The 22,877-nt window shown below is 38.0% G+C and overlaps 1 protein-coding gene across 1 annotated transcript in view; it reads left to right on the forward strand.

Annotated features, from left to right (window-relative positions):
• Positions 1–1,953: 1,953 nt before the first annotated feature.
• Positions 1,954–22,877, forward strand: part of SYNJ2 (synaptojanin 2) — a 621,954-nt gene continuing 601,030 nt past the window's right edge. Inside the window, exon 1 of the mRNA XM_053710913.1 lies at positions 1,954–2,949. Coding sequence (XP_053566888.1) covers positions 2,826–2,949 — 124 coding nt within the window. The 5' untranslated portion in view covers positions 1,954–2,825. The remainder of the gene's footprint in view (positions 2,950–22,877) is intronic.

Consider the following 22,877-nt stretch of genomic DNA (forward strand, 5'->3'; position numbering starts at 1 on the left):
CCATAATTGCACAAGCTGTTTGTAAATAATTTCAGTGAGAAACCTAAAATTGTGAAAAATTTAAAGTTTTTTTAAATTTGATCGCATATGGTGGTGAAATGGTGGCATGAAATATACCAAAATGGGCCTAGATCAATACTTGGGGTTGTCTACTACACTACACTAAAGCTAAAATTAACCATACAAGCTCCCTACATGCTCCCTAATTAACCCCTTCACTGCTGGGCATAAAACACGTGTGGTGCGCAGTGGCATTTAGCAGCCTTCTAATTACCAAAAAGCAACGCCAAAGCCATATATGTCTGCTATTTATGAACAAAGGGGATCCCAGAGAAGAATTTACAACCATTTATGCTATAATTGCACAAGCTGTTTGTAAATGATTTCAGTGAGAAACCTAAAGTTTGTGAAAAAATTTGTGAAAAAGTGAACATTTTTTTTTATTTTATCGCATTTGGCGGTGAAATGGTGGCATGAAATATACCAAAATGGGCCTAGATCAATACTTTGGGATGTCTTCTAAAAAAAAATATATACATGTCAATGGATATTCAGGGATTCCTGAAAGATATCAGTGTCCCAATGTAACTAGCACTCATTTTGAAAAAAAGTGGTTTGGAAATAGCAAAGTGCTACTTGTATTTATGGACCTATAACTTGCAAAAAAAGCAAAGAACATGTAAACATTGGGTATTTCTAAACTCAGAACAAAATTTAGAAACTATTTAGCATGGGATTTTTTTGGTGGTTGTAGATGTGTAACAGATTTTGGGGGTCAAAGTTAGAAAAAGTGTGTTTTTTTCCATTTTTTCCTCATATTTTATAAAAAAAATTAGAGTAAATTATAAGATATGATAAAAATAATGGTATCTTTAGAAAGTCCATTTAATGGCGAGAAAAACGGTATATAATATGTGTGGGTACAGTAAATGAGTAAGAGGAAAATTACAGCTAAACACAAACACCGCAAAAATGTAAAAATAGCCTTGGTCCCAAACGGACAGAAAATGGAAAAGTGTTGCGGTCATTAAGGGGTTAAAAAGCATACATAGGTAGGGTCTGCAGCATCAGTCCACTACTCTGAGCTAGCTGCTGATTGGTGCTTGTCCATATATGTATATATATATATATATATATATATATATATATATATATATATATATATATATATATATATATATAAACTAAGGAACCAATGAGATAAAGGAAACATAAATAAGTGATTTTTTTTGGGGGGTATTATTGCCTATGAGGCTAAGCCAAGCCGAAGCATGTAAGACCCACCCGAAGGTTTCATGAAGTGTTTTTACTGAACATGATCTGCTATTAAGAGATTTTTAATATTTTCAATAAAAGATGGAGTTTTTACTGAAGTCCTTTTTTTCAAGGCTTGCACATACACCCAATGCATTCAGCTAGCTCACAGTAATTCATTGCTGCTTTTTTCAATAAAGGATTACCAAGAGAATGAAGCAAATTAGATAATAGAAGTAAAGTAGAATTTGGTTTAAAATGTATTCTCTATCTGAATCATGAAAGAAAAATTGTCTGCTTTATGTAAAATACAGGCAAAAAACAACAACTTTAACATTATTTTAAAATGTAATGCAGTGTTAATTCATCATGTTATGTCCTTATGCAGTATTCCTTTTGCATCATGGTAGTAATATTTATCACCACGAAGAAGTACAAGGTGTCTTCTCCTTTTAATATACTGTACTGTTTTCCTAAAGTGAAAAACTGAAATGTAATTCAGATCATTTAGCAAGTTATGTGTTCTAAGACATTTTTTATGTAAGCTTCCAAGAAAAACCTCCATAAATAATACATTTGGGGAATAAAAGCTTTATATATCATGCAATTAATTTTAATGTCCACTAGAGGGAGACAAAACAACTTCACCTTCTCATCCAACAAGGAGGAGTTAGGGCACTAACTAAGGAAGGGAGAAAAGTTAACTCCCTGCAGGCATAAGAGGACGTTGCTGCAAGTCTTTCACCCTAGTCAGAAAAAGAAAAGAGATAAACGGATCCGACAGAGAAGCAGAGGAAAGATAACCTGATTACAGTCTGAGGCACATGACAACATATGGAATTGTAAACACAGCTAAAAAAATAATGGATATAAATGGGGTCAGCAAACTTTACACAGAGAAAATCTAGTGAAACTGCAGAAGTTTTCTTTTGACATCTGCTGCAGGGAAACAACAAGATATAGCTATGTGAGTACTGTGACAGTTTGGGGAGGGCGGTACCAGAGAGTGTTTAGGATTGGAATGGATTAGAAGCGCGGAACCTAATATTTAACTAGATCTAGGAATCTTGTCCACACCCAAAAGAATATAGGTCTGGATCAGGAGCTGTTTTACACAGGCTGTGGTGTCAGTTTAACACATTGGGGGGGATACAGTTAAAGGATCAGAGTTGGCTTTATTCTTATTTTAATCTTTAGATTGTTTCACCAATGAAAGGGCTGCAGGTGATGAAGCAGAATCTGGATTACAGTGAGGACGTGTCATTTGCATGTGGTTAGAAAGTGGATTCATCAATTCCATAACAAATCATTTGGACAATCACCGTTTGGACAGGGATCTGTTTAAAGTCAAAAGAATTCTTGGAGTGGAGTATTCTGCATTTATAATCTGGATGGATCACGGTTGCAATATGTGAATTGTGTAATCAACAAAAGCAAGGTACAAAACCTGTTTTGGATGTGAAGATGAATTTGTTTTGGGACGAGTGCCCCTTTGGATGTCACTAGCAGCCTCCTTCCTTGCCCCTTAGCTGACATTTCTTACGGGACATGCGTTTGTTCTTACCCTAACCATGGCTCTCAGCAAAGGGCTGAAGGTGCATGTGAAACAGGACCCTGCCTGCTACAGTGTCCTGCTGGAGTCCCGCAACAGAGAGGACTGCTTGCTGTTTGAGTCGGGTACAGTAGCCACTCTCAGTAAGTACTACTACACAAGGGAGGGGAAACCTGCATCATATACTACAGTATATATTATATATATATATATAACACCTTATATAGCCTATATCATTTATTTGTTACTTAGGCTTTTATTGACATTTAAAACTGATTGCTTGTCATTGGTACATGACATAGCCTTCCAGCAGATGTGGTAGTTACAAATGCAGTAAAATAATAATAAAAAAAAATTGGAATGTACATATGCCTGGCCAACAAATCAGTTAAACCTGCTCTAATTTGTTAGTACATGTGTTTTTGTTTTTTGCATACATTGTCCCTTTATAATCATGTGTTTAACACCTGCAAAGGCTTTAACACACAACAAAAGTCCCATTTGGGAGCAGCAACACATAGCAAGACTTGAGGATAAAACTGCATGTGAGCCAATAAGGAGTGACATATGCAGGTAGCTGTCATGCAACAGCTGTTTCTAATTGGCTCATTTGCCATGTTCTGCAGGAGAGTTGCAATGTGGGGCAAAACATTTAGTTAAAAAGGGTCACTAAAGTAAAAATGACCTCAAGTCTCTCTTCAGAGCCGCAACACTTTCTGCTCAGGAGTTGCAATTTGAAGCGGCATATGCAAGTAGCTGCCAATCACTGTGTCCCGCACAGGTGATGCAATGTGTTGTGACAGGTTCACTAACACACAAATGATCTGCTCTAAAGAGTCTAAATTTGAATTTTGTGTTAGAGTGTTCCTTTAAATAGAATTATGGGCAGTCTAGACAGGGCTTTTTTATTTGGATCAGTATCTGAAAGTCATATAGGGATCACTTTACTGTTGTGTTAACTAGGGAGGCATAGTCCTGTGTATATGAGTGTATGAGAGATATTTGTCACTCCTGACCACATATGTATTTGTTTACTATGATGGTACTAATAATAACCATTGTGTTGTTTAGCACTGTTTTATTAGTGATTCATGCCCATATATTTTTTAAACTGGTTGCAAACAGTTGTTATAGTTCACAATAAATCATTTTACCAAGCTCACTTAATTTGTATATCACAGAGGCATTATCAACATCTGGTAACAAAAAAAGATATAGTCACATAATTGAAACAGTCTTCTCTATTATTTTAAAAATATATGGTTATACCTATACATATTATTTCAGCTACACCAGGTTTTTCTAACTCCAGCCTTAATGACACTGACAGGACAGATTTTCAGGGTATTAGAAATATAAAACAGGTGATATTGTCAGCCGCTCTGTAGTTGTGGTTATCTAACCTTTTTTCCATTCAAGGTAATCCTAATAACTTGGAGACAAAATTGAATTTAGGAAGCTATGCTCTTTTACAATATTTTTCAGTTATTTAGCAAAAAAGTTAGTAGTAAAATTACAAAACCTAACAGGCACAGGAATTAATGTGAGGTAGAAAACAAAATGTCAGTGAATCAAAATGATTTTTTTACTTGAATATAAAGAAGTCATGTGATATACTACAGAATTCATTCATTTAAAATGTGATGAAACTCTTAGTGAGTCAATGGTTTATTTGGTAACCTTAAAATAGTCATTCTGAGGTAATACACAGGTATATACTGTATAAGATGTAAGACTAATTGATTTGTTTTAAACCACTGGTTTACAAACCTGGCCTCAAACCTCCCTAACAGGCCACATTTTGAGGATATCTGAACTGGAGCACAGGTGAAACATTCAGCTGATTAGTAAATGGTTATTTTACCTGCTCTCATCCAAGGTAATTCTGAAAACCTGACCTGTTGGGGAGGCCTGAGGCAGGTTTGAAAACCAATGGTTTAAACTTAGGGGACGATTTATCAAGTGTCTGGCGGACATGATCCGCTGTAGCGATCATGTCTGCCAGACATCGATAAATGCTGACAGCATACGCTGTCGGCATTTATCATTGCACAAGCACTACTTGAGCAATGCCACCCCCTGCAGATCCACGGCCAATCGCCCGCTAGCAGGTGGTGTCCATCATCTCGATCGTATGCGATCAGGCGGATTGATGTCCGCAGCCTCAGAGGCGGCGGACGAGTTAAGGAGCAGCGGTCTTTGGCCCCTTTCGGGCCATGATAACTCGGCCCCATAGTGTCTGGTAAGAGAGAGGGTAACAGAACATCTATCATTGATTACAGGTGACAACTCCATCACTAAATATTTCATAATAAATACTAAAACTTTTATTTTTATGGCATGGGAAAAGTTGAGGAGAGGGGGTGATCGTGAATAATCTCTATTGGCCAAAGAGGCTGATTCGATATATAAGTTAAACACGTTGAATCTAGGGGAACATTTTTTATTCATGATTCAGAAAGTGCATACATTTTTAAACAACTTTTCAATTTATTTCTGTTACCTTATTTGCTTTGTTCTTTTGGTAGGCTTAGGATCAGCAATGCATTACTGGGAGCTAGCTTCTTAGTTACTGTACATATATGCCTCTTGTCAATGGCTCACCTTATGTGTTTAGTTACCAGTAGTGCATTGCTGATCCTTCAGCTAAGGATACCTAGAGACTAAAGCAAATTTGGTAATACAGGTAAATTGGAAAGTAGTTTAAAATGATATGCTCTATCTGAATCACAAAAGAAAAAATTTGGGTTGCAGAATGCGGAGCCATTTCACTGCCTTGTGTGAGAATTGTTTTCAGTGTTTTTACACTTGTTGCAGTTGTTGTAAATACATTTTAACTTAGTTTGCAGACGTACCCCAATATAGGAAACTCCGCCAAATGAAATGCAAAAAAAAAATATGTTTGTGTCACTTTTTATGGTTTACGTAGTAAATAGCAACACGTAAGTCATTATATCTCACACACACATTTTTATCACGTTAGTATCGGTTCACTATCCAAAAATATAAAACATTAGGAGCTCTATATAGTTCAATAACAATGTAATTGAAAATCGGAAGCTAAAATGTATTTTTTGCCACTTTGGACATTTTTCAATTTATGCAGAAAATAAGTAGGTATGAAATATCTAACCATAAAATTGTTAGGTACATTTTAAAATTTCACAGATAAATAGCTGAAAGGGACAGTAAAGTCATCATTAGACAATCATGATTTAGGTAGAACATACAATTTTTAAACAACTTTCCAATTTACTTCTATTATTTAATTTGCTTCCTTCTCTTGTTATCCTTTGCTGAAAAGCAAACAATACCAAGGAAATGAAATACATTTGATAATAGAAGTAAAGTTTTATGAAATTGTATGTTCTACTTAAATCATGAAAGAAACATTTTGGGTTTCATGTCCCTTTTTATATTCCTATATGGGCCAGATTACAAGTGGAGTGTTATTTAACGCTCCTGTTCGGATGTTTACTGTGCTAGAAGTAAGCTTTTTGCGCGCATCCGGTAGCGCTCGTATTACAAGTTGAAAGTAAACAGTTTTTGTTTGTGTTAACCCAACTAGTGTAAAAAAGCCGAACTTAGCATGTCGCACGCTCTATAACCTATTCCCCCCCCGTAGAAGTCGATGGAGCAAAAAAAGTGGGGAAAAAAAGCCTAACACCCTACTCGCACAGATCACACGGATATTTAAACACCAGTCAGCAAGCACTATCCAGGTGCTAAACCAAAAATGGGCGGCTCCTAAGCTTACAGTCCTGATTTTAAAATAAAGATACCAAGAGAAAGAAGACAAATTGATAATAGGAATAAATTAAAAAGTTGCTTAAAATTGCATGCTCTATCTGAATCATGAAAGAAAAAAATTGGTTTCTTATCCCTTTTAAATTGAATGAATCTTAAAATGGGAAATTACATGAAACAAACTACGAGGCTAGACAAATGATGCACGTGCTCCAAGTGCCGGCTATGACGCTTTGCCAGATGTCATCTCCATTTGAGATGTGCATGAGAAAGGATTGAACACCTGCACATCCTACAGTATGCTCAGCGGATACAATAGTATGCTCAATAGCGGTAACTGCAAAACCTTTCTTACAGGAAACATTTTTGCAAATCAAATGTACCTCTTTTCCTGAGCATCCCCTGCTGAAACCTTTTCATTAGAGCATTATATGTTTAAATATATTATCCTATTTTTACTATGTGTTTAACTCCTTCAAAATTGTTAAACACAAAGTCAAAGTGGCACTCTTGGAACACCTTTCTTGTGCTCCAGATAAAGATAATTTCAGTGACTGGAGCATACACAAATATGCTTGGTTCCCATAGCCTATCTGATGTATCCTCATCTGGATACAGGGGTACATGTTTAATTATAATTTTTAAGTGGGGCTCCAGGAAAAATTACTTTATAAAACTGGTGTTGACAACACTGAACTTCCTGCTGTTCAATCTGGTTAAAAGTATATGCACCGCATACCATAATGATACTGCAAGTAAGGCCTGTGATTGAGATCATAAACGATTAAAGGGACAGTAAAGTCATAATTAGACATTCATGATTTAGACAGAACATACAATTTTAAACAACTTTTCAATTTACTTCTATTATTTAATTTGTTTTCTTCTTTTGTTATCCTTTGCTGAAAGGTTTATCTAGAAAAGCTCAGGAGCGGCAAAGAACCTAGGTTCTAGCGGCTGATTGGTGGCTGCATATATATACCGATTGTCATTGGCTCATCCATGTCTTCAGTTAGAAACTAGTAATGTATTTCTGCTCCTTCAACAAATGATACCAAGAGAATGAAACCTATTTGGCAATAGACTTACACTGGAAAGTGGTTTAAAATGGTATCTTCTACCTAAATCATGAAATAATTTTTTGGGGTATTTATGTCCTTTTTAATTATTGAAAGAAATATGCAGTGAGGATTTTTCTTCTAAAGCATCACACTAGCTAAATACTAATAAAAAAGTTTAAAAAAAAGTAGGTTAAGGTTTACAAAATCTAGTTTTTTTTTTTCTTTTGGGTTTAAATAAAACCTATATATAGATTGTACAATAGGGATTTTTAAGTAGACTGACTCTTCACAGACTAAACATGTAACATTAGAAGTGTATCTGATGACAGACTTGTTTTTTTTTTTTTTTTTTTTGGTCACCCAGATGTCTCTTGCACGTCAATTCAAACAGTGATTGCCATCTAGAAGCTATACTGCAGGCCTGTTTATAATAGGGAAACCGAAGTATAATCTAATTTGCTGCATTCTCTTGACATCCTTTGTTGAAAGCATACCTATGTAGGCTCAGAAGTGTCAATGCACTACTGGGAGTTAGCTGTTGATCGATGGCAGCACGGGTTAGGTTCTGGAAGGAATGGTTGTAAATAGAAAACCAGTGTAAATTGAAACCCAGTTTATAATGTAAGTCAATGGGAAGTGAGGGAGTTAGGTTCCAGCCCCCTCTCAAAATTGACATAAGTAACTCCTAATACATTATAATTAAAGCTTTGAAATGAATACTATGGATGCTAAACAGTATTATAAACAGTATAAAATAAACACACATCACAGTATGTATAATCCAACTAAGTTTAATTAAATAAAAATGAACAAATGAACCTTGTTTTTCATTGCTGCAAAATGACATTTTTACACAGTTTTTTTTATTATTATTTTTTATTAACCCCTTAACGACGCATGTCGTACAGGGTACGTCTTACACAAGCTGGTCTTTAAAGACCAGCAACATACCCTGTACGTCGTTAAGGGTTTCAAGCGGCTGGAAGCGATCCTGATCGCTTCCAGCCGCTTTCAAGGTATTGCAGTGATGCCTCGATATTGAGGCATCACTGCAATACCTTTTTAGACACACCGATGCAGAGAGAGCCACTCTGTGGCCCTCTCTGCATCGGCCAGTGATGGTTCCGATCGTTGGTGGGTGGGAGCCATTGCAGGGAGGGAGGTGGGTGGGCGGCCCATCACTGGGGAACTTCCTTCCGAGTGTTCTATATGCTGGGTGCGAGCGGGAGCGCGCGCTGGAGGTGAGGCGCGTGCACTTGCGATCTAAGGCAATTGTGGAGTTTTGTTTTTTGCTGGGAGAGGGTGGTGGGTGCAGAGGAGGGGTGATCTGGGAGGGGGAGGGTGTAGGGTATGGAGGGGGGCAGCTACACTACAGAAAATGTTAGGTTTCAAAAAAATAAATAAAGTTATTTTGCAAAGTGGGTACTGGCAGACAGCTGCCAGTACCCAAAATGGTGACTAATAGTTAGTGGGGGGTGGGGTTAGAGAGCTCTGGGGGGGGGGTCAGGCATGTTGGGGGCTAAGGGGGGGATCCTACACAGCAGAATATGATTATTATTTTTTTTAAATAATAAAAAAAACAAAATAAAACTTTTATTTTAGTACTGGCAGACTTTCTGCCAGTACTTAAGATGGCAGGGACAATTGTGGGGGAGGGAAGAGAGCTGTTTGGGAGGGATCAGGGGGTGGGATGTGTCAGATGGGAGGCTGATTTCTACATTAAAGCTAAAATTAACCCTTCAAGCTGCCTACAAGCTACCTAATTAACCCTGTCACTGCTGGGCATAATACAAGTTTGGTGCGCAGCGTCATTTAGCGGCTTTCTAATTACCAAAAAGCAATGCCAAAGCCATATATTTCTGCTATTTCTGAACAAAGGGGATCCCAGAGAAGCATTTACAACCATTTGTGCCATAATAGCACAAGCTGCTTGTAAATAATTTCAGTGAGAAACCCAAAGTTAGTGAAAAAGTGAACAATTTTTTTTATTTGATCGCATTTGGCGGTGAAATGGTGGCATGAAATATATCAAAATAGGCCTAGATCAATACTTTGGGTTGTCTACTACACTACCCTAAAGCTAAAATTAACCCTACAAGCTACCTAATTAACCCCTTCGCTGCTGGGCCTAATACAAATGTGGTGCGCAGCGGCATTTAGCGGCCTTCTAATCACCAAAAAGCAATACCAAAGCCATATATGTCTGATATTTCTAAACAAAGGGGATCCCAGAGAAGCATTTACAACCATTTGTGCCATAATTGCACAAGTTGTTTGTAAATAATTTCAGTGAGAAACCTAATATTTGTGAAAAAGTGAACAATTTTATTTTTGATCGCATTTGGTGGCATGAAATAGACCAAAATGGGCCTAGATCAATACTTTGGGATGTCTAATAAAAAAAAAATATATACATGTCAAGGGATATTCAGGGATTCCTGAAAGATATCAGTGTCCCAATGTAACTATCGCTAATTTTGAAAAAAAAATGGTTTGGAAATAGCAAAGTGCTACTTGTACTTATTGCCCTATAATTTACAAAAAAAGCAAAGAACATGTAAAGATTGGGTATTTCTAAACTCAGGACAAAATTTTTAAACTATTTAGCATGAGTGTTTTTTGGTGGTTGTAGATGTACAACAGATTTTGGGGGTCAAAGTTAGAAAACGTGTGTTTTTTTTTTCTCCATTTTTTTCATCCTATTTTATAAAACATTTTATGGTAAATTATAAGATATGATGAAAACAAGTTTCTTTAGAAAGTCCATTTAATGGCGAGAAAAACGGTATATAATATGTGTGGGTACAGTAAATGAGTAAGAGGAAAATTACAGCTAAACACAAACACCGCAGAAATGTAAAAATAGCCCTGGTCCTTAAGGGAAAGAAATTGAAAAATGGCCTTGTCCTTAAGGGGTTAAATATGGACACAAATAAACTCCCACTTTTTTTATTGCCTTTAGCTTCAAAATAACAGACCAGCATTACAAAACATTTTACCATGCTACAGCATAAGCAGAAAACAGAAAAAAAATCCTGTACACCTTCTACAAAAAGAAGGCTCTAGAATTAATAAATAATTATGGGATATATAAGCTTATAAGGAACTGTAAGATTCTGTTTTATTGTTTGGCAGGATCTCACATTACCATCCAAGATATTTGTGAAGCAGGAAACCAGCAGTTTCAAAAGTGAAAGTATAGAAGTGAGAATCTGTCAATCAAACAATAAGATAACCAGCCACACCCTCCCTAGCCATGGGGCATTCTGGAGCCTGTAGTTCTTTGTTAGAGTGCCTGGGAAGGATTCAGCTGCACTTGGCTAGTTGCTAAAGGAAGTGGTGAGGGGCGCTTAGGCGATCAAAACTAGGACGCCAGAGGTAAATATAAAGGCGGCAGTGGGGTCCAGGTGGCCATATTTGTCAGTATATTGAGTTGTTTTTTTCCCAGTAGCGGTCAAGTCACGTGACTTGCTGACACAGACGCTGTGAGCAGAGCAGTGATCTCCAATAAAGCCTGCATGCAGATCCAGCACTAACCAGATCTCTACACCTCCACTTGATACGAGATATGAGTATCTGATCTAGATGCAATTGGTAAATACAGATAAGGGTAGTCCATGGGAGAGAATGTCTAGTATGTATCCCTTGGCACATTTCCAATGATTCCCCACGGTGTGCAACTCAATCCATACACAGATTCGCTTCTTCAGGAGAGGGTCCTCCACTGGTAGTCTATAGAACAGAGAAAAGACAAGCGCACAGGAGGTGCACCTAGTGCAATAAGTTTCATACTTTTTATCCTCGAATAAAGAAATGAAGCACACTCACATGATTCCACCGCAAACTTGTGAAGTATGTGTCAAGCCCTAGAAGTATGGTTGTAGATGACACTCCTTGGAAGAACGATCTTTATGGATCCTTGAGTTACTTCGGATGAACAGACAGTGTGCGTAAACCCTTAGGTACAGAGGCTGCAAAAAATTTTTTTTATAGCAGGAGGTGACAGAACCAGGATATACAAGGGTTTATTAATACATGAATTTCACAGTAAGTCTTAAAAGCAGAACGGTCACAAACAGTCAACACCAGACTTATCAAAGACTTTGCAAGCCTTTCAACCCCCGATTGCAGGTTTTTTACAAGAGAACATGCATGCCGTATTTAAAGGGACAGTATACTGTAAAATAGTTTTTCCCTTAATGTGTTTACAATTGCTTTTTTTACCAACTGCAGAGTAAAAAATGTATGAAAATTAGCTTTTTAAGGCTTATTTGTGTATATTAAAGCTCTGATTTTGTGTTTTGAAGCCACAGCCTAATAAAATGGGTTGAGCTTGTAGGTATAATCAGATCTCATTACTGTATCACATTGTGCACATATACCTGCTTCTTTATCTTATATCTGTCCTTAAAACAATCACCAGTACTTTGAGAGAACAATGGAAAATCAACATTGTATTACCTTATCTCTGCTATAACTGACTGGGAGTGTCATTTCTTCTGCTGGCTGTGTTTACAAAGCTTATCTATAGCTGGAACGCGCAGCCACAAACTTTCAGAATAGGTGGGGATACCACATGCTAAATCAACAATTTCAAATGCCAATACAAGGGTAAAGGAGCTACTTGTAAACAATTTAATACACTCCAGTAGGTAAAGTGGATCATTGGGAACAAATTAAAGGGGAGACATTTTTTGAGTAAACTGTCCCTTTAACAAGCAGTGGTCATCAGGGCGGGATTGTATGCAAGCACAAAATAGCGCTCGTGTGCAATACTGAATTCCGAGGCGAGCTGCGGCGGACAGGGCCACGTATATGCGCCCCTGTCCATAGCAGCTTGAAAAATCATCCCCATAGTATTGACCAGACATTACATTGTAAACAAGATTGTCCTGGTTTTTTTTTTTTACACTTTGTCCCCAGAAGGGATGTCCCTTTTTTATCAGGACTGTTTTACTTATTTTATGGCAATTGAACATCAGAGAGCTGTTGAACATTAGAGGGAGAGAGTTAAAGGGACAATACACTGTAAAATTGTTTTTATATTAATTTATTTTCAATGACTTGTTATACCAGCTGCAGAGTATAACATTTATGAGAAATTGCATTTTCAGGTTTATTTGTGTATATAAAGTAGCTGGTTTTGTGCTTTTAAACCACAGCCTATTACAATGGGTTGAGCTTCAGGTAATATCAGATCTCATTATGTTATCACTTTATGTACACAGACTTGCTTCCTTATCTTATATTTGTCTGGAAAACTAAAGCTCAATACTTAGAGATACCAACTGAAAATTATAATTGTATTACTTAACTATCCTGCACCCCACTTGGAGTGTCATTTCTTCTTCTGGCTGTGTTTACTTAGGCTTAAAGGGACAGTCAAGTCCAAAAAAAACTTTAATTTTTCAAATAGGGCATGTAATTTTAAACAACTTTCCAATTTACTTTTATCAACAATTTTGCTTTGTTCTCTTGGTATTCTAGTTGAAAGCAAACCTAGGAAGGTGCATATGATAATTTCTAAGCCCTTGAAGGCCGCCTCTATTTTATTTACTTTTCACAGCAGGGGAGAGCAAGCTCATGTAGGCCATATAGATAGCATTGTGATCACTCTCGTGGCTAGTGGCAGACACTGCACTAATTGGCTAAAATGCAAGTCAATAGATAATAACTAAAAGTCATGTGATTAGGGGCGGTCAGAAGATGCTTAGATACAAGATAGTCACAGAAGTAAAAAGTGTATTAATATAACTGTGTTGGTTTTGCAAAACTGGGGAATGGGTAATAAAGGGATTATCTATCTTTTTAAACAACAAAAATTCTGGTGTTGACTGTCCCTTTAACAATAGCTTAGACTCCACTATAGAAACTTTCAGTATAGGTGGTGATACCACAGGATAAATCTGCTATTTCAAATGCCAGAATAGGGGTAAAGGAGCTAATTGTAAACAATTTAATACACTCTAGCAGGTAAAATGGATCATTGGGAACAATTTAAAAGGACAGTCTATTCAAAAATTAAACTTTCATTATTCAGGTAGGACGTCATTTTAATCAACTTTCCAATTTACTTTTATCATCAAATTTGCTTTTTTCTCTTGGTATTCTTAGTTTAAACTAAACATAGGTTGGCTCATATGTTAATTTCTAAGCCTTTGAGGGCTGCCTCTTATCACATGCTTTTTAAATTGCTTTTCAACACAGAGACTGAAAGTACACATGGGCCATATAGATAACACTGTGTTCAGGCACAGGGGGTTATTTAAGATTCAGCACAACGCAATGCTAAATGCAAGTCAATAGATAATAAACAGTCATGTGATCAGGGGCTGAAAGAAGGTTTTTAGATACAAGGTAATCACAGAGGTAAAAAGTATATTATTATAACTGTGCTGGTTATGCAAAACTGGGGAATGGGTAATAAAGGGATTATCTATCTTTTAAAACAATAACAATTCTATTGTAGACTGTCCCTTTAAAGGGGAGAAAATGTTTGGGTGAACTGTCCCTTTAAAAAGCAGAGAGAGGGAAAAAAATAGGAATATGAATATATTACTCTGTGAGTTTATGGTTTATAACTAGAAGTGTATTTAATTGTGAAGTGATATCTGTTATGAATATTCTATTTATATTAGCACAATATTTTTTAGGTTGTGTAAGGGGTAGAAAAAACACCTTTCAAAATATAGAATAAAAAGGGCCATACATATATGCTCTTCTTCCTAACTAACTTAAAAAAAATAACTTAAAAAGAAACCACCAGTTGCAACTGGTAGGAATTACAGTTGATTATGCCTGGTATCTATTGTTATCTGTTTTCAGCAATAGTGGCAGCTATTATTTCAAAAGCTACAATCAAAACCTATTCTGATTCATCCTTTTAATTTTGGGTAGGCTGTGTGTCGTCGAAGTGTCTCTCCCCCCCCCCCCCCCCAGATCTGGTCACCCTGAGTGCAATATATATATATATATATATATATATATATATATATAGCAATATTAATGTCCATATAGTGTTAAGATATTGCAATTGTCTCTCAATGAATTTACATTAAAAAAAAAAAAAAAATCCTGAATACATAAAAAATATTGTATAATCATTTAAAAGTGCACTTTTGTTGGCAAAATTTGTATTGTGTTAGTTTTACTTTTTAAATTTAACAGCTTTTTCTCTTGTTAAGTGTATTCATCATCCATTACTTATGGAATATATTCTCTTCCCAACAGGAAATTGCAAGAGGATCACCCAAGCAGAGCTGCTACATAGCTCCTCCCCTCACATGTCATATTCAGTCATTCTCTTGCAACTTAATAGATAGGACGTTGTGAGAGGTCTGTGGTGTTTTTATACTTAGTTTATTTCTTCAATCAAAAGTTTGTTATTTTAAAATGACACCGGAGTGTGTTGTTTATTCTCAGGCAGTATTTGGAAGAAGAATCTGCCTGCGTTTTCTATGATCTTAGCGGCAGTAACTAAGATCCACTGGCTGTTCTCGCATATTCTGAGGAGTGAGGTAACTTTCAGAAAGGGAATAGCGTGCGGGGAACCCTGCAAACAAGGTATGTGCAGTAAATTATTTTTCTAAGGAATGGAATTGACTATGAAAATACTGCTGATACCGATGTAATGTAAGTAAAAGCCTTTAATACAGTGAGAGCGACTGTTAGCAGGCTGGTTTAAATATATACAGTAAAGTAATTTTCTAAGGAATGGAATTTGACTGAGAAAATGCTATTAATACTGAAGTGATGTTATAAGCCTTAAATGCAGTAGGAAGACTGGTATCAGGCTTATCATTAGAGATACATGCTCCTTAAAAAAGGATGTTTTAAACGATTTTGCTGGCATGTTTAATCGTTTTGTGAGTTACATTGGTGATAAAACTTGTTGGGGCATAAAATTTTTCCACATGGCTGTCAATTTTTCTGCATAGAAACAGTTAACTGAAACTCCCAATATTGTAATATTGAGTAGGAGGGGCCTATTTTAGCGCTCTTTTGACGCAGTAAAAATTCAGGCTCTGTCTTCCTGCTTCCTTCTGCTTGACCCGGGTCGTCTCCAGACAGCTTAAGGGACTTCAAAAGTCATTTTGAGGGAGGTAATCAGTCACAGCAGACCTGTGACAGTGGTTTTTTTGACTGTATTAAAAAACGTTTTTTTGCTTATAAAAACCGTTTGGGTTTTAAGGGGTTAATCGTCCATTTGCAAGTGGGTGCAATGCTCTGCTAACTTAATACATTTACTGTGAAAATTTGTTTGCTATAACTGATTTGACAGTTTTCTGTGCTTCTTAAAGGCACAGTAGCGTTTTTCTTTATTACTTGTAAAATTATTTACAGTGTTTTCCAAGTCTGCTAGTCTTATTGCTAGTCTGTTTAAACATGTCTGACACAGATTAATCTGTTTGTTCACTATGTTTAAAGGCCACTGTGGAGCCCCACAGAAACATGTGTACTAAATGTATTGATTTCACTTTAAATAATAAAGGTCAGTCTTTATCTATAAAGGAATTATCACCAGACAACGAGGGGGAAGTTATGCCGACTAACTCTCCTCACGTGTCAGTACCTTCGCCTCCCGCTCAGGAGGCGCGTGATATTGTGGCGCCAAGTGCATCAGGGACGGCCATACAAATCACCTTACAAGACATGGCTAATATTATGAATAATACCCTGACAGAAGTATTATCTAAATTGCCAGAATTAAGAGGCAAGCGCGATTGCTCTGGGGTAAGAATAGAGCGCTCTGGTGCTACAAGAGCCATGTCCGATACTGCGTCACAGTTTGCAGAACATGAGGACGGAAAGCTTAATTCTGTAGGTGACGGATCTGATCCAGGGCAACCGGATTCAGAGATCTCTAATTTTAAATTTAAGCTTGAGAACCTCCGTGTATTGCTAGGGGAGGTTTTAGCGGCTCTGAATGACTGTAACACAGTTGCGATTCCAGAGAAATTATGTAGGCTGGATAGATACTATGCAGTACCGGTGTGTACCGACGTTTTTCCTATACCTAAAAGGCTTACAGAAATTATTAGCAAGGAGTGGGATAGACCTGGTGTGCCCTTTTCCCCACCTCCTATATTTAGAAAAATGTTTCCAATAGACGCCACTACACGGGACTTATGGCAGACGGTCCCTAAGGTGGAGGGAGCAGTTTCTACTTTAGCTAAGCGTACCACTATCCCGGTGGAAGATAGTTGTGCTTTTTCGGATCCAATGGATACAAAATTGGAAGGTTACCTTAAGAAAATGTTTGTTCAACAAGGTTTTATCTTACAGCCCCTTGCATGCATTGCGCCTGTCACTGCTGCTGCGGCATTTTGGTTTGAGTCTCTAGAAGAGGCCATTCACTCAGCCCCATTGGATGAAATTATGGACAAGCTTAAAGCCCTTAAGCTAGCTAATGCATTTGTTTCTGATGCCATTGTACATCTAACTAAACTACCGGCTAAGAATTCCGGTTTTGCCATTCAAGCGCGCAGAGCGTTATGGCTTAAATCCTGGTCAGCTGATGTGACTTCTAAATCTAAATTACTTAATATTCCTTTCAAGGGGCAAACCTTATTCGGGCCCGGCTTGAAAGAAATTATCGCTGACATTACGGGAGGTAAGGGTCATACCCTTCCTCAGGACAAGGCCAAATCAAAGGCCAAACAGTCTAATTTTCGTGTCTTTCGAAACTTCAAGGCAGGAGCAACGTCAACTTCCTCCGCCCCAAAACAGGAAGGAACCGTTGCTCGTTACAGACAGGCCTGGAAAACTAACCAGTCCTGGAACAAGGGCAAGCAGGCCAGAAAACCTGCTACTGCCCCTAAGACAGCATGAAGGGATGGCCCCCTATCCGGAAACGGATCTAGTGGGGGGCAGACTTTCTCTCTTCGCCCAGGCGTGGGCAAGAGATGTCCAGGATCCCTGGGCGTTGGAGATCATATCTCAGGGATATCTTCTGGACTTCAAGGCTTATCCTCCTCTAGGGAGATTTCATCTTTCAAGGTTATCAGAAAACCAAATAAAGAAAGAGGCATTCCTATGTTGCGTACAAGACCTCCTAGTAATGGGAGTGATCCACCCAGTTCCGCGGACGGAACAAGGACAGGGATTTTATTCAAATCTGTTCGTGGTTCCCAAGAAAGAGGGTACCTTCAGGCCAATTTTGGACCTAAAGATTTTAAACAAATTCCTAAGAGTTCCATCATTCAAAATGGAAACTATTCGGACTATCCTACCCACGATCCAAGAGGGTCAGTACATGACCACGGTGGATTTAAAGGATGCCTACCTTCACATACCAATTCACAAAGATCATCATCGGTTCCTAAGATTTGCCTTCCTAGACAGGCATTACCAGTTTGTAGCTCTCCCCTTCGGGTTGGCTACGGCCCCGAGAATCTTTACAAAGGTGCTGGGCTCTCTTCTGGCGGTTCTAAGACCGCGAGGCATAGCGGTGGCTCCGTATCTAGACGACATCCTGATACAGGCGACAAGCTTGCAAATGGCAAAGTCTCATACAGAGATAGTTCTGGCATTTCTAAGGTCGCATGGGTGGAAGGTGAACATGGAAAAGAGTTCTCTATCACCACTCACAAGAGTCTCTTTCCTAGGGACTCTGATAGATTCTGTAAAAATGAAAATTTACCTGACGGAGGCCAGGTTATCAAAACTCTTAAATGCTTGCCGGGTCCTTCATTCCATTCCACGCCCATCAGTGGCTCAGTGCATGGAAGTAATCGGCTTAATGGTAGCGGCAATGGACATAGTGCCATTTGCGCGCCTACATCTCAGACCGCTGCAATTGTGCATGCTAAGTCAGTGGAATGGGGATTACTCAGATTTGTCCCCTCTACTAAATCTGGATCAAGAGACCAGAGATTCTCTTCTCTGGTGGTTATCTCGGGTCCATCTGTCCAGGGGCATGACCTTTCGCAGGCCAGATTGGACGATTGTAACAACAGATGCCAGCCTCCTAGGCTGGGGCGCAGTCTGGAATTCCCTGAAGGCTCAGGGATCCTGGACTCAGGAGGAGAAACTCCTCCCAATAAATATTCTGGAGCTAAGGGCAATATTCAACGCTCTTCTAGCTTGGCCTCAGCTAGCAACACTGAGGTTCATCAGATTTCAGTCGGACAACATCACGACTGTGGCTTATATCAACCATCAAGGGGGAACCAGGAGCTCCCTAGCGATGTTGGAAGTCTCAAAGATAATTCGCTGGGCAGAGTCTCATTCTTGCCACTTATCAGCGATCCACATCCCAGGAGTGGAGAACTGGGAGGCGGACTTTCTAAGTCGTCAGACTTTTCATCCGGGGGAGTGGGAACTCCATCCGGAGGTATTTGCTCAACTGGCCCATCGTTGGGGCAAACCAGAAGTGGATCTCATGGCGTCTCGCCAGAATGCCAAACTTCCTCTTTACGGTTCCAGGTCCAGGGACGCAGGAGCGAAGCTGATAGATGCTCTAACAGCTCCTTGGTTTTTCAACATGGCTTATGTGTTTCCACCGTTTCCTCTGCTCCCTCGACTGATTGCCAAGATCAAACAGGAGAGAGCATCGGTGATTCTGATAGTGCCCGCGTGACCACGCAGGACCTGGTATGCAGACCTAGTGGTCATGTCGTCCTGTCCTCCATGGACTCTACCTTTTGAGGAAAGACCTTCTAATACAAGGTCCCTTCAATCATCCAAATCTAATTTCTCTGAGGCTGACTGCGTGGAGATTGAACGCTTGATCCTATCAAAGCGTGGCTTCTCCGAGTCAGTTATTGATACTTTGATACAGGCACGAAAGCCTGTTACCAGAAAAATTTACCATAAGATATGGCGTAAATACCTGTATTGGTGCGAATCCAAGAGTTACTCATGGAGTAAGGTTAGGATTCCGAGGATATTGTCTTTTCTCCAAGAGGGCTTGGAAAAAGGCTTATCAGCTAGTTCTTTAAAGGGACAGATTTCTGCTCTGTCTATTCTTTTGCACAAGCTTCTGGCAGAAGTTCCAGACGTCCAGGCCTTTTGTCAAGCTTTAGCTAGGATTAAGCCTGTATTTAAAGCTTTTGCTCCTCCGTGGAGCTTAAACTTGGTTCTTAAGGTTCTTCAAGGAGTTCCGTTTGAACCCCTTCATTCTGTTGATATTAAACTTTTATCTTGGAAAGTTCTATTTTTGATGGCTATTTCCTCGGCTCGAAGAGTCTCGGAGTTGTCTGCCTTACATTGTGATTCTCCTTATCTGATTTTCCATTCAGACAAGGTAGTTCTGCGTACTAAACCTGGGTTTTTACCTAAGGTAGTCTCTAACAGGAATATCAATCAGGAGATTGTTGTTCCGTCATTATGTCCTAATCCTTCTTCAAGGAAGGAACGACTTTTGCATAATCTGGACGTAGTCCGTGCCCTGAAATTCTATTTACAGGCAACTAAAGATTTTCGTCAAACTTCTTCCCTGTTTGTCGTTTACTCTGGACAGAGGAGAGGTCAAAAAGCTTCGGCAACCTCTCTCTCCTTTTGGCTTCGTAGCATAATACGTTTAGCCTATGAGACTGCTGGACAGCAGCCCCCTGAAAGAATTACAGCTCATTCCACTAGAGCTGTGGCTTCCACTGGGCCTTTAAGAATGAGGCCTCTGTGTTGAACAGATTTGCAAGGCTGCGACTTGGTCTTCGCTTCACACTTTTTCAAAATTTTACAAATTTGACACTTTTGCTTCTTCGGAGGCTGTTTTTGGGAGAAAGGTTCTACAGGCAGTGGTTCCTTCCGTTTAAGTTCCTGCCTTGTCCCTCCCATCATCCGTGTACTTAGCTTTGGTATTGGTATCCCATAAGTAATGGATGACCCGTGGACTGAATACACTTAACAAGAGAAAACATAATTTATGCTTACCTGATAAATTTATTTCTCTTGTAGTGTATTCAGTCCACGGCCCGCCCTGTCTTTTTAAGGCAGATCTAAATTTTAATTAATACTTCAGTCACCACTGCACCCTATGGTTCCTCCTTTCTCGTCTTGTTTTGGTCGAATGACTGAATATGACATGTGAGGGGAGGAGCTATGTAGCAGCTCTGCTTGGGTGATCCTCTTGCAATTTCCTGTTGGGAAGAGAATATATTCCATAAGTAATGGATGACCCGTGGACTGAATACACTACAAGAGAAATAAATTTATCAGGTAAGCATAAATTATGTTTTCTTCACAAAGAAATATTATACCATGCTTAACTGCCTCTCTTTCATGTACATGGTAGGGAACAAATGAATGCCATGTCCCTTTTAAACTGCAGAAAAAGTGTACACATTAATTAATAACACATTGCATTGTTTGTTTACTTAGAATAAATAAATATTTTACAGGAATAAAAATAAATTTATCAAATTCAGCTTCCTTTTAAACGAGCATATTGTGTATTCGTTCATACTGTGATGTTCCCATTGTGAGGTAAAGTACAAAAGGGAATTAAAGTCTGTCACTTTCACATCCTGAGGTATGAATTAATTGATCTCTTTATGTTCTGCTATTAAGTCATTTATAGTACACAATATTTTCTCTGTTTAAAGGGACACTGAACCCAAAATAATTATTTCGTGATTCAGATAGAGCATGCAATTTTAAGCAACTTTATAATTTACTCCTATTATAAATGTTTATTTGTTCTCTTGCTATCTTTAAATAAAAAAGAAGGCATCTAAGCTTTTTCTTGGTTCAGACTCTGGACAGCAGTTTTTGATTGGTGGATGAATTTATCCACCAATCAGCAAGGACAACCTAGGTTGTTCATCAAAAATGGGCCGGCATCTAAACTTACATTCTTGCATTTCAAATAAAGATTCAAAGAGAATGAAGTAAATTTGATAATAGGAGTAAATTAGAAAGTTGCTTAAAATTTCGTGATCTATCTGAATCGCAAAAGAAAAAATTTGGGTTCAGTGTCCCTTTAAACATTTATCTACATGTGAGAGCACATGGAGAAGAATTGACAGGTTGTGTGAGCTTACTTAAAATTAGGTGCCTGTCTTATAATGTATGAGGGACTAAGTATATAAACTGGGTTCAGTGTCCCTTTTAATATTCAGCTTTGATTTGATAATTAACATCTGCTTGTAGCTCGTCACCCCAGAGGCAGACCTTTTCTTTACTTTCTGCTATGAGATTCGTTAAAACATTAGTTAAAACATATCTGAATGTCATTTTAAAATAAAATTCTAAATTTTATCTTTACTAAAAACACAATATACCATAATATATTCTGGTTAGTTTACTTTTAATGCTAACAATATTTTATTTTACAGCCTATAAAAAATATCTAGTTATATTTATTTGGCTACTTTAGCTCACTATTGTTTTGTGTACGTAAGCTAATGCATTCATAATACCAAATGTGTTATGATGGTACAAGCATATTTGTCTTCCATTATTTTAAGGGACAGTAAAGTCAAATTTTAAACCTTTATAATTCAGAGCATGCAATTATAAACTAATTTCCACTTTACATCTATTGTCTAATTTGCTTCAGGAAGGAAAAGTACACATCTCACATCTGAATAATATGTACCCTACTGTCAAAATACAATCAAATGCAGGGTAATCTGGGTCCATCATTTTGTTGTATAAATTCCTTCTGTGCCAAATCCATCTTCTGTGTGATCTCAACAGGCTAATTATATAGGTTACCATAAGGCTTGTTAATCTTAGTGAGTATTCCAATAAAGTTGAGTTTCAAGCTTTGAAAACGGCATCCTCCAATTTAAAAGTATTAATGGATAAACCTCTAGAAATAATGTTCATCTTGTGATAACTTTAAATAGTAACTTTATTATTTTTTGGATCACCCATCAAGGTGCAATTGATCAACACAGTGGAGGTCAGAATAATTGAATATGAAGCTAAACTCTCTTGGTGGGGGTTGCATAGCTGTTGAGTCATCAGTACCCAACATAATATTGTAGACTTTAAAGGTCACCCACTGGAAATCACCTGTCTACATGTCTAACTGATAAGCTAATTTTCAAGAATAACTTTTCTTTTTCTTTTTCATGAAGTTAAGATAATGTGGAGCACAGTGTTTTTGTAGTCAGATTTAAAATATATTGATATCAGGGATAAAATGCATTTGTGTTTACAGAAACTGCTGGGAAGGATTTAAATTTGTTTAATGAATCTCAGCGGAAAAAAATACTGCTTGTAGAAGTAGGAAATGGATGGATTTAATTATCTTCATTACCAGGGAGGAGATTGAGTCACTAAACAAATAACAGCAGGCAGACAATACTGCC

Source organism: Bombina bombina, chromosome 4, assembly GCF_027579735.1.
Source record: "Bombina bombina isolate aBomBom1 chromosome 4, aBomBom1.pri, whole genome shotgun sequence".
In the NCBI taxonomy this organism is placed as follows: Eukaryota; Metazoa; Chordata; class Amphibia; order Anura; family Bombinatoridae; genus Bombina; species Bombina bombina.